The 12,237-nt window shown below is 43.8% G+C and overlaps 2 protein-coding genes across 3 annotated transcripts; one reads left to right on the forward strand and one right to left on the reverse strand.

Annotated features, from left to right (window-relative positions):
- Positions 1-892: 892 nt before the first annotated feature.
- Positions 893-5,659, reverse strand: LOC136438385 (bifunctional arginine demethylase and lysyl-hydroxylase JMJD6-like). The gene is made up of 6 exons (XM_066433155.1): positions 5,435-5,659; positions 5,252-5,394; positions 4,538-4,783; positions 3,912-4,047; positions 1,869-2,001; positions 893-1,437 (listed from the first exon to the last, which is right to left on the reverse strand). The coding sequence occupies exons 1-6, from the start codon at positions 5,657-5,659 to the stop codon at positions 1,352-1,354; spliced, it is 969 nt and encodes a 322-aa protein (XP_066289252.1). The 3' UTR covers positions 893-1,351.
- A 1,662-nt stretch (positions 5,660-7,321) lies between these two features.
- LOC136437840 (uncharacterized) lies at positions 7,322-12,236 on the forward strand. Of its 2 annotated transcripts, XM_066432367.1 has the most exons (3): positions 8,440-8,915; positions 9,162-9,334; positions 11,016-12,236. In XM_066432367.1, the coding sequence occupies exons 1-3, from the start codon at positions 8,633-8,635 to the stop codon at positions 11,523-11,525; spliced, it is 966 nt and encodes a 321-aa protein (XP_066288464.1). In that variant the 5' UTR covers positions 8,440-8,632; the 3' UTR covers positions 11,526-12,236. The 2 variants fall into 2 exon arrangements, with proteins under 2 accessions (XP_066288465.1, XP_066288464.1); XM_066432368.1 differs by lacking the exons at positions 8,440-8,915; positions 9,162-9,334 and adding an exon at positions 7,322-8,016.
- Position 12,237: the final 1 nt, after the last annotated feature.

Genomic DNA, 12,237 nt, shown 5'->3' on the forward strand with positions numbered 1-12,237 from the left:
AATCAATGAGATACTAAAGTACATTCTGCCTTTCAATTTTTGTTGATTTCAATTGATTTTTGTCGCTCTCCCCCACACAAGTGTCATGGGTTCCGTATTGTGTACGCAGGGAGTGGTGAAACTAGTGTGATGCAGAAAGTAGCCTTATTATTAGCTTTCCCTTCAGAGATGATGCAGAAAATAAAGGTGCTGGAATAATGTCAAAGCAGATGTAAATAGAATTAAAAGAAATTACCAGGTCCCCTTTTGAGTTGAGACAACTCACCATCAATAACTTGGAGATTGATTAAAAGTACAAGGAAGTCTGTTTATTAAAAACACCACACGATTGCACAAAGTCGGAATTCATTAGAATCACAAATTGTCCTTATTCTGGATCTTAGAAGTATGGATAACATATGCAAAGCAACAAACTGCCATGACAATGCCCTGATTTGTTTAAAACCTATTTTGTAAAAGCCACACCCAGTACGGTCTATATCATCACTCAACTTACACCTACATGTGCATGTTCAGACCAAGCTGTCTTTTTAAAAGCTACTTGCATAAACTATAACAGTTACTGTTTCTTTGGTAAGCACAACTAGACTTACGTTGTTTTAACCTTTTAAGTATTAAGTCCAATAAGATCCACCTTCCAAATATAAGCTGTTTTACAGTTTAAACTGCACATGTACCATGAGTAATATGTCAAAGTTGAAGGCCCCTGAGACATAAACAAAACACATCCGGATGTGGTTTAAAGCAGACAGGAACTGTTTACAACTCTGGCCTTACCCTTTGACCTTGTGCATGCACAGTTCAAATCGTGAACTTAAGGCTAGCTAATTATATAATACACTCTTCTGGGATTTGATACACATGCAAACTTCTCATGATACATGGAACATTTATGTTTTGAAATGCTTTTATTTTTATCTTAATTTTTTTACCAGGGGAAATCACACCTCAGGCCTGTGGCCTGTTTTTCAGGTGTCCCTGGACACGTACATATACAACACTTGTGAGCAAGAACAAACACATATAACATCATGAAGCTAAAAACATCAATTTCGGTCAACTAACAATATACATATCCAGCTACATCACTTGAATGTTTTGTATAAACCAGATGGGGATATTTCATGTTAAAAATATCAGGAACACCTTTACCTTTGACCAGCTATATTCAATTTCAATTGCCATCTCCCCATATATTAAAACTTCTTTCACCTCCTTTACTTTATTCAATATTGTAAAACTTCTTCCTTTTGAAAAATACTTTCTAAACGTTATTGATATCAAGTAGAATATCCCATGTAAGGACCTAAAAGCTCCCTACACTATTTGTATGTTGATGACGTCCGCTTGTCTAGTCGTACTCAGAACCAATCGTGATGCTCATCTCATCCCCGATGATCAGCGTCTTGTGAAACCAATTGTTAGTGTCCAGCACAACTGGGAAAAATGAAGAATTGTTTGCAAGAGGACTATTTCTTTAAATTCATGACACCACAAATGTGTTTCCAATGAATTATCATTGTACATGATATACTACAGAATTGTCTCAACAGAAGCCACTGCACCGGAAAAGCCTCCTTTCCCCTTCTGCAACATCAAATCCCTGAAAATATATGGATCTACAGTATCATGGGCAATGGTACAAATCTGCTGTTAACATATCATATGCAGATGGTCATGCAAATATTTAAAAGGATTGAAATGTAATTCCTTTCTTCAGTATTAAAGATATAATTTGAAAGAATGTCTACACACATTCACAATTACAACAACTGTTGGATTATTCTACAGAAGTAGGAAAGGTTTCTATTAAAAAGTGTAAAAATACAAGATGTTTGTAGTACGTAGTTTGTAGTATGAATACTTACTTATTTCCCCTGGGTGCACGGTAACCTTCAATGTGTGGGGACACTCGAAGTAGCACTCGGGCGGTGGCTCCAATGTCCACTCCTTCGTCCCTTTCACCTGAGCCTGCCAGGATGGTGTTCCCACCGCGTCGATCTGTAGGACACACAAAAGTGACCACATTGCAAGTATGAAGAACAGTGCAAAGACTAGCCGACTGCTGCCCACCCCTGTGTCAGGGACCCCACCGTCAGTATGATTAAATACTGGATACTACTACTATTGATCATGGAATAATCCTCTAGTTAACCGACATCTTTCACACCATAGTCATCCCTCATTTAAAAAGCTGTTACTTTTGATTATTTCCGAGAGATCTCTACAGAAAAAATAGAGCCACTGACGGGCCGCTAGGAGCGCAATATAGTCAGGCTACTCTAACGTTGGGTAACATAAATTCGGGATTTTTCCGATAATGATTGACTGAAATCAATCTAGCAGAACAATAAACCATTATTTTTTTCTATTATTCTGTCAGTATCATGTACTATCTTTCCACTAATCATATATATGGTAGATTTTGTCTCTAGTCGTGCTGACACCATAATATTTCAACTTGAAACTACCGTCCGCCGCACGCACAATGACGGTGCTGTTGGACAGGGGGGGGACATTAATTCGGGAGAGAAGACTCGTCTTGAATATCTTACCGCTAATTACATTTTATACAGCAGCTATTCGTTCCATCCTTGGCTTGAGGAGAGTGCTATGGATATAGACGTGTCCAAGTAAAAAAAATACACGAAAAAACGGCCGTACCGCCCACATCAGGCCTACGGGAACAAACCCGTGTGTTGAGTCGGTAGCTATAGAACGTCAAAGTCGACATCCACCGTCATGGCAATTTGCAACGTGTACATTATTCATGGAAAGTTAGCCGGATGCCGAAGCATTGATAATACTACTATGTCCATGTATTCCTTGTTGTGTTAGGAGCAAACTTTGAGGAAAATATCGTCCTCAGTCCACAATAACACGCAACATTTAGACAAAAAAGTGTTCCTCACAAACCTTTGTCGTCTGCTTGACAACAGGATTCTGGGTAATGATATGGCGGCGGGGAAAAACACGTGCCGTAGGTTGTAGCAACAAAGAGGGGTTTTGATGATTGATCACACTTAGAGTCCAATTGCAGGTCAGCAATTTTAAGAAAATAAGTTGTCTTGTAAATGATTGTGTTTAGCAGGAAGCGGATGTGACATTTGTCTTATAAACCAGCGGACAACGATGTAGTGTGATTCTCCCACGGAGCTCTCAGACTGTTCCAATAAGGGACGGAGAGTTTTTGTCCTCGTCGCCTTCTAATGCATGCTTATCGAAGCTTTTCAGACAGTGTTCTGAATACGTTAGTCTGTCAAGTTTGCATTTCTAGCGGTATTACTGATGTTGCATCTAGCACATATCCCTAAATACCCCGTTTTCGAAAAATCCCGAATTTAAGTACCCCACGAATTTATGTTACCCAGCGTTACAGATAGTAGGTTAGATTTGTCAAACGCGAGTAGGTTGACATCTGCCTTCGAAAGTTACGGGTCTGTCTTTGGTCTCCATATCATGCTGTGACTGTGAGTCATATTTAAAAGCTGCAAACAAAACATGCAGCACAGATAAAACATGAAGTGTCAGTCATAATCCATGACATAGATTTTGAGGTCAAAAGTCAAATCACACTGTCTCACACCTTATAAACCTTCTTCCTGATGTATAAACCTGTAAACAGCACAATTTTGATACTGAAAATGGGACGAGGGCAGGGCTGTCGCCAGCTTTCAATTTTTTTCCGTCCTCATCGTTTGAGATCCAAATGTTCAATCTGTAATTTTAAGGCTACAAAAATGCATCTTCGTAAATTTCATGTCATAAAGTTCCCATTTTTTGGACAAACAGGGTGAATTTTTTTCCGTCCCAACTGGCAAGCACATTTCTGTCCTGGGATGTAGGGACCCGTCCTGGAGACAGCCCTGGGCGAGGGTAAAAGAGAGGTTCTATACACAGAAGCTACTTACGTGCAGGTGGGCTCCGTAGCCGGGGCTTCCCATGAAGATCCAGTCAGTCTTACTGGACTCCACCTCGGCCGGGAAGAAGTACGGTCGCTCGTAGTGCCGCCGCAGATCATTGGCTGCCGTGGCATCGCAGTTACTCCTGGTGACGGAGAGAAATTAAAGGATGTTTAAAGTGTCAACTTCACATGTTTCTAGCCTTCAAATTGAGCCATAAGAAATAAGACATGCTACTGGCAAGACCCTATACATTCTTCTGGGTATCTAAAGCCACGAGCTGATTCGTAAGAAACTACGTCATGCAAAATGAGGCAAAAACATAAACAAATATAAATCCAACTTTTCAACATTTTAGGTTGAAATCCCACTTTTGACACCATGTAATAAATACTGCCTGGTCTTGGTTCGTCTACCTCTTGGTAGGTTTCCAATGAAAACACCACATCAGTATGCAGTTTTAGCTGGTTTATTTATTTATTCTTAAGCTGGACGGATGCTTTCCTCGTCTGTCAGGTCGTGTCTTGAAATATTTTCTGTTACATATGTGTGTTAGTCTATATGTTGATACAGCTGCTAACTAGCACCACATGTTACAGTAACTTCTACATTTAGAGGAGTGATATTGGACCCACCATCCGATGTACCAGGGTTCGGATCCGTCCTCGAGATTCGCCCGTTCCTCGCTCATGTTGAAGACTTCTCCGAGGCTCGCGAAGTTGGTCTTGTACGGGAAGAACTGACATTTGTTCTCCTCGTTCAGCAGAGCTGGGCTGTCTGGCTTGTAGACAGACTTAAAGTAGCCAAAACTGAAGTACTCTGAAGCTGTCCAGTTCTGAGCTCCATCCTCCACGATCACAGGCCGCGAGGTGTAGGCGTACCTGAGTGAAATGTGAGAGGAATTCAGGATCTGTAGTACCTAATCTAAGCAGATGTTGTCCCATTACTGTCTTAAGCGACATGATTAAATTTCTATGCCTTACATTGTTATGATATAAACTGATACATTACGCAAAATTCTGTTCTGGGGAATATTTCCAATCTTTCACCGTATACGTAGGTGCCATTGGCAGGCATGTATTGCCACAGCAAATTGCCAGATAATTAAGTTATTGCCTCAGGGAGTCTAAGACAACTGCTTTAAGACAACTTATTTTACTTATTTCGAATTCAATGATGTAACTACTAGTATAGTATGACTATGATGACGAATGATGGTAGGATTGTTTTAGTACGATGTCATTGTAGCGAAGGAATGATTGCATTGCCCGTGCCGTGTCACTTTGGTTTTTATCCCCACCAAAGTTTTATAATTACGGTACAACTACATGTGTACAACACAAACTCACCTGGCAATGAATTCATCTGGCTTCAGGTTCCGAACCCTATCAACTTCCTGGATGTCCGCACAGATCTGACAGTTGACGGGCGGGCGGAACTTGGAGTTCCGGTAATAACGGGAAGATGCAGGGCTTCTTCTCAATGTCTCCGTTCAGGAAGGGGAACAGGTGTTCGGTCAGCTTCTTGCGCACCATGGGGTGGATCAGGCCCGTGCCGAGCCCGATGGCCACCGCCGCGACAATCACGGCCAGCACCGCGGCTGTGGCGCAGAGTATTCCCGCACATGTGACACGGCGTCCGCTCAACTTCCTCACCGAGCTGACTCGATAGACGTCTTCATCGGAGAGGCCGAAGGAGTCGATTTTCTTGCAAAGTTGCGCGATTTTGCGCTGTACTTCCGCCTTGTCTGTCGCCATCTTGGGGACGCCTATTGATCTGATTCTTCCCCGAGTACCCCGGTCGCACCACTGTACAGCAGCGGGTTCGAGACAACTCCGGCCCCTAGCCATTCAGGACAACTCGGCCTCAAGCTCCGGACAAGTCGGCACCATACCTACTTAACACACGATAAGTGTATCAGTGCAGTGTATTGAGTTGTCTCAGGTGCCGAGTTGTCCTGATAGTGTCTTTTTCATACTAATGTTAAGACGGAATCTCAACCGCCCAAAGTTAACTTTATGGTTGTTGTCTTTTCCGTAGAAATGTGAAGGAAACATCCGAATCGTCCCATTTAATTAAAATCATTGTATGTGCAAGGCAGTTTTGACTGTTTCAAAAGCATGATAGGATTCGTACAAAATGCACATTTACAGGCATCTTGTGACAAGATTGTACTCCAGTCATTTTGTTAGGCGGAGTGACCTGGCTGGAGAGTTTCAAAATTTCCGTAAAATTTGAGACGAAATGTTTGGCAGTTAAACATGCTAGCATTTTATTTCTCACATAGATCTTTAAAAGTTTCTGTTCTGTTTGCTGATCTATGTCAGTTCTTGGGCTCGGTACCGAGTTCACCTGAGATTGGTGCCGAGTTGTCCCGAATGGCTAGGGGCCGAGTTGTCGCAGGTGCCGACTTGTCCTGATACCTTCAGGGTTTACAGCAGCGCTGCCTAGCGATGTTTTTTCAAAGCGCAGTCTAAGTTTCCCCCGTGTCTCTCATCTCAGTTCAAGCGCTGGCAACATGATGTCAGGGTATTCAGAAGGTTTTGTATCAAATCATCAACGTAAGTGTAACGTTAAAGAAAGGAATGAATAAAAAGATTCAACCAAATTCAATAATACTGTTATCATGACCCAGCAGATTCAAGTGTTGTTCTTTCAGTAGCCCCATTTGCCAAAGTAGTTATGTTGTACGCGTTGTATAACGTTACATGTAGCCAGAGGTACTCTCCAAGCAGAGGAGGGTTTCCGTCTGGTTTTTGACGCTTTTTTAGGCGTTTTGTCGGGCTTTCTACTTTGTTATTTTTTTACCAAAAAAAATGACAAAGTAGAAAACCCGACAAAAACACCTAAAACACGTCAAAACCCAGACGGAACCCCTCCTCTGCTTGGAAATTAGCCAAAAGATCCTTGTTTACTTTCACCAAGATGGTTAAAAATCTTATTCTAACCTCATTGCTTTCACCAAGGCGGTTTCACTTCAATATGTGCGGTGCACCTCTGGCGTATAATTCACGACATTCACTGCGTATAAGTAAGGAGGTCAAATTCTTATTTTACCCTTCTTGGTACAAGATATGGTTTGCGTGCGCGATTTGCAACACTAGAAAATATTGATTTAATTTCGCGGGGACCACATTTTGCGTTAGGTGGGTAAATGAAATTTTCACGGTGCGCTTGAAACAGTTATGTAGTATCTTACAGTAAGCACATGTAATGTAAACACACTGGCTTTAGTACTGTATTGAAGGGGTCACTGCGAAAATAAAACCACCGCGAGCATTTCAGGATTTACAATACATGTTTTTTCTTACGGCAAACAGCTGCGTATGCGGCGGCCTCACACCTGGGTATGCGGCGGCCTCACACCTGGGTATGCGGCGGCCTCACACCTGGGAATGCGGCGGCCTCACACCTGTTTGAATAGCGGCCGCGGGAAGTTCTGCAGCTGCGGAAGAGAATGGCAGTGCGCATGCCAAGCGTACTCCGGCCGCACCCAATCAGCATGCCGACCTCCCGCCTGACGCACTTCCGCCGAATGCCAAACGTACAGTAGCGTATCCCGGCCGCATATCCGCCGCTTGCCGCTCCGATTTATCAACAAAGGTGGCTGCTTCCTGCTGTTTCGTGCAGATTCCGTAGCGCGAAGTCAACCCAGCTTATCATCATGGACCGCCCGAAACGTAGATCAGCCTCTACCAGTGCTGGCCGTGACTGTGACTTTGATGCCGACGGTTACAGTGAAGAAGGGGAGTCCTCTTCTGTCGCCCCCAGGAAGCCACGGACCAGCTACTCCCTTGACGCCGAGGTGGAGGCGGCATTGGTTGAATGGATCCGGGAGAACCAGATCCTCTGGAACAGTAAACTTATCCTCTTCAAGCGCACGGACATGAAGGAAGCACTCTGGACGGAGAAGGGCGAACAGCTCGGGAAGTCAGCCCAGTACCTGAAGGGGTGGTGGCGGTCCATCAAGGACAACTTCACCAGGCTGGACAAGAAGATGCACGGGGATGAGCCCAAGGACTTGACGGAGAGAGAGGAGTGGATCCTCAATAGCTGCTCCTTCTTGTGGCCACTTATTCGCCATAAGTCACAGCCATCGAGAGGTGTAAAGCGGGTACTGTATAAATTGTCTTTACGTTCGCGGTGAAGTTCAACTTAATTTTGCGGTAGGGAGGAAGGGAGTGTTCAAGGTGGTTTTAAGTTCGCTTTACTATAACGTTAGTCACATACTGTACAGTAATGGAAACATTTGGAAACGTCAGTTTTGTGTTCGCGGTAGAGAGAGGCCGCGAAAACCGCGAACGTAAAATCACCGCGAAAATTTTAAAAATCTCACTGGACTGCGCCAAATTGCGCCAGGCATTCGCAAATCAGTGCCATTTGTTGCCTGAAATTGCGATTTTTTTTTCTTCAAAATTTCTCAATAAGCTTATAATATCAAGTTATCTTGTACATGTTATCTACATGTATCTTGTATCTGCTTGGAGCTGAAACTTGGAATGTGCGATTCCGGGCACCGGCGTTCCCTTTGTATAGGTAACATATCTTAGTCTGTTGTTGTCGTTATTGTTGTTGTCCGTCATTAACGTCTATCATATCACTAGACGTGGTCTCTTGTTGCTGGGTTTCACTTGGTTCAGAATTTGCACAAAAAAAGGAAAGGTTAGGGGTGTGTGGACCCCTAGTTTGAAATGGTCTGTCCCTATCAAACCTGACATCACAGATTCAAAATGGCGGCATCATATGGGACTTGGGAAGCTGTGACAGACGAGGAACAGGTAGATGTTCCCAACGGTTCGCAGCATCTCTCTTCCGACCAGAAGGCGAGTAGGCGGTACCCCTGGAGGCGTGACCACGAAGATGTGATGGCTGAATTCTGGCTCAATAACCCCATATTCTACGACAAGTCTCTGGAGCATTACAAGAACAAAGACAGAAAAGCACAACTTATACAGGAGTTTGTTCAGCAAAATCGTGAAGACTGGGGGAAGATCCACAACACCATGCCAACTGGTGGGTAGAAATTTTTGACTATTAAATATGGCAACAAATCATATCTGTAGGCAAGTAATTTTTTCCCTGACGGTTGGGGTATCTATATTTGATTTGTGAGCATTTAATTGTATAATTTATTACTGATGTTGTTATCTGCACAACCTACAACATTTTCTCTGTATCCAGGAAATCTTTGTGTGTTGAAAAATAAAGTGCAGAATGTGCAGAATACTTATTGTTTTTTGTATTGTCTCTATGTTACAGTTACCCAAGTGACTCTACATTTGCGAAACACGCGAACCAGATTTGGGAAGTTGTTGAAGCGCAAAACTGGCCGCCCTGACTTCATATTGTCGCACAAGGATCAGTTCATCTGGGACCATTACCAGTTCCTTCGCCCGCATCTTCAACGTAGCAGGACAACAGTAACACACACTGTATGTATGAAAGAAAAAGTAGTCCATGCTTCAGTTACCCTGGGAGGCCAGGCGCTTTATGTTGTTGTGCTTCCAGATTCCCCACCCTATGCACGCCCAAACTTTATATAGATACCAACCCTACTATCCCACTGGCCCCCACGATCAAGCCCGGCCCCTACAATCCGCTTGCCTCAGGCTTGGCTGGATTGTGGGTGCTGGTGGGATAGTGGGGCCGGTAAAGTTTGGGCGTCCTGTGACTCACGAGGCCTGGCCTCCCAGGATATGGTTCAGTACACGTTTTCAAGACACGGCAGAACCAATGTACAATGTACTCTCTTGTCATACTCTTCTTTCTCGTAATGGTTTCAACTTTTCTTTTGTTCTCACATTAACCTGGTTTACAGCCAGCTGCTGATTGCTGCAGATGATGACTCCTCTGTTGTGAAACACTTGAAGGCTGTCTTGTGGTCGTAGATGGCTTAGCACACCTCTCGCACCACACTGACCAAGGTGTTGGGAGAGACCCTTAGATTTTAGGCTAGTGACTTGTAGGACTCCGTAGTGGCCAAATACCAGAGAGTGATGGCCAGCGTGAGTCCAGGGGATAGAGGCTTCTTGTACTTTGTTGTCTGTTTCTCAATGTTGGAGTCAGCTCTTCCACAATTGGTGCAAATGGCTAATTGGCTAGGCTATCGGACGCAAGTTTGAAAGGTCTCGGGTTCAATTCCTGGCGTTTTTGGCTAGATGTTGTGTCCTTGTGTAAAGCACTTAAGAAGACTTTCCTCACTCCTCCGTCAAGGTGTTAAAATGGGTACTTGACCTTGGTTGGGGAAGTAAAAGGCGGTGGAAGGAGAGGGATGGGCTATGCCTTCCAACACTTTGCCCTAGACACAGTGGATAACAACTTACTGCCCCTTTGGCCCCAGAAAGTTTATGTAACTGCTAGTGCAAACCTACATTCAACAGTGTTGTAGAACATCTCTGGCTCCATCCTCTTAAAGTTGATGATAGACCTGACATCCCTCTCTCTGAGGTGGTTCAGGAGCTTGCTCGTGTCTGTCCAACAGCCACTGTGTCACCCAGATACTTTTCCTTTATTGTCTGCCCCTCCTCACCCTGGCTTTGGTCTTCTCAAGTTCAGCAGCAGCAAGGAGACATGCTGCAGCCCTCAGCCTTGTCCTTGCCCAGGTGGGGACATCATCTTGCAGGTCCTGCACTGTGTTTCTGAAGGCCTTCTTTCTTGATGACTGATGGGACAAAATGGTTGTTGGAATAAGGAGAGGAGACCTTCTCATCTGGGCTCCATATGCAAATGCATCGCATGTCACTGATGTCAGTTTGCAAAAGTGGTACAAGCATATTTTGTGCTAATTCCTAGCACAATTTGGTGCAGACCAGTGAGATACCAGCTTAGATTTACATATTATTTCCAATTTGTCATGACGAATTTCATTACATTCATGTGCAATGAGCTTGTTCATGGATCCAACTGCGCATGCACAATGTCAAAGGTGAAGGCCCCTGACATGTAAACAGTTCTCGTCTATACATTATTTTATGCATGTCTCAGGGGATTTCACCTTTGACATATTACCAACAATGGGTCACACTGCCCATACAGTTGGACTCGTGAACAGGCTTTATTATATCGTTTGCCACTTCTTCTGTTATCTTTGCTAATGCCTTGTCGTTATTGCAGACCAGAGCAGACCGTGCCAGGCAGGGGGGTGACACCTTGGCACAGGTGGCTGCCCAAGCTGACATGGAGGAGGAAGATGAGGAGACCCCTTCCACCTCACGACCCAAGAACTGGACCACCACCACCACAAAGAAGCACAAGCGGGATGACAACCCCACCCTGCACACACCCCAAGAGAACCTGCTTCAATCCGGTCGACTTCTAAAGCAGACGGCCGAACCTGCTAACATCAGCAGAAGAGTAACTTTTGCCAACTTCGTGCGGGATTCGCTACTCACCATGTCCAAGCCAAAATACAAGGTGGCCAAGGCTGCAATTTGGGACATACTCCACAAACTGGACATGGACGATGACTCGTCGTGTTCCGATGATGACGAACATCACACTCCTTCCCCACTGTTCATCACACCTTCTGTCAACAGACCTGTGGGGCCCGGCGCTGCACCCCCTACATGCTGGGAGATCAGCGCATCACCACATATGAACAGCTTCTCTCCCATGAATACATAGGGCACTTGTACTGCACTAGACTGTTGTGCAATGTGGGACCCATGCACTGCCTATTGAACACTTATGACTTGCCTAATAGCATAGTCTTGTGACTCCTGTGCATGCCCAAAACTTTCAGGCACAACGATAAAATGTCCTCATTTGTAAATGCCCCTTACATGCGTCTTGTGCACAACTTTCCAGTGTATTTAATTTTAATTGGTTGTTGTTCATCATGCACATTTGATTCTTTCCAATGTGCTATTTCCTTGGTATTATTAAGTCTTATAGTACAAAATGTACTTGAAGTGTAGGGGTGGATACTCCTTCAGCTTAATCAGGTCCAGAGGTTCAAATTCAGGACCAGACATGAACCAGTCTAGCTGATATGTTTGGTTTTATATTATCAATATGGAAAAGTGAAATGTTGCTGTTACTTTTGATGCCTTTTTTGTCAGTGACTAACAAGCAAAGGAGAGACTCAAAACACTTTAATTTTCAAGATAAGCTGAAAACATGTATCCTTTATCAGTTGACTTGATAAACCCAAACCAAAGAGGTCTAGAAAGTCCTCAGTTTGATTTCTTTTAGAGATGGTTCTTCATTCGGGGTGAATACTTATTTGTGTATATCACTATATGGGATACATCATGATGATTCTACTTGGTACCAACTTCATAGGTTTGCAAAGAAAAATAAATACATGACAAATACACTTATTGACTCAGTCAAC

Source organism: Branchiostoma lanceolatum, chromosome 7, assembly GCF_035083965.1.
Source record: "Branchiostoma lanceolatum isolate klBraLanc5 chromosome 7, klBraLanc5.hap2, whole genome shotgun sequence".
NCBI lineage: Eukaryota > Metazoa > Chordata > Leptocardii > Amphioxiformes > Branchiostomatidae > Branchiostoma > Branchiostoma lanceolatum.

What these genes read in the sequence shown, in the direction of transcription:
- LOC136438385 (XM_066433155.1), bottom strand. Translation starts at nt 5,659, where the DNA reads ATGGCGACAGACAAGGCGGAAGTACAGCGCAAAATCGCGCAACTTTGC. An exon ending in CGGGCCTGATCCACCCCATG is followed by an intron (nt 5,395 to 5,434) that starts GTGCGCAAGAAG and finishes TCCCCTTCCTGA; the next exon opens with ACGGAGACATTGAGAAGAAG. An exon ending in CGTGCACCCAGGGGAAATAA is followed by an intron (nt 1,438 to 1,868) that starts GTAAGTATTCAT and finishes CATTTTTCCCAG; the next exon opens with TTGTGCTGGACACTAACAAT.
- LOC136437840 (XM_066432367.1), top strand. Translation starts at nt 8,633, where the DNA reads ATGGCGGCATCATATGGGACTTGGGAAGCTGTGACAGACGAGGAACAG. An exon ending in CCACAACACCATGCCAACTG is followed by an intron (nt 8,916 to 9,161) that starts GTGGGTAGAAAT and finishes TCTATGTTACAG; the next exon opens with TTACCCAAGTGACTCTACAT. An exon ending in GGACAACAGTAACACACACT is followed by an intron (nt 9,335 to 11,015) that starts GTATGTATGAAA and finishes TCGTTATTGCAG; the next exon opens with ACCAGAGCAGACCGTGCCAG.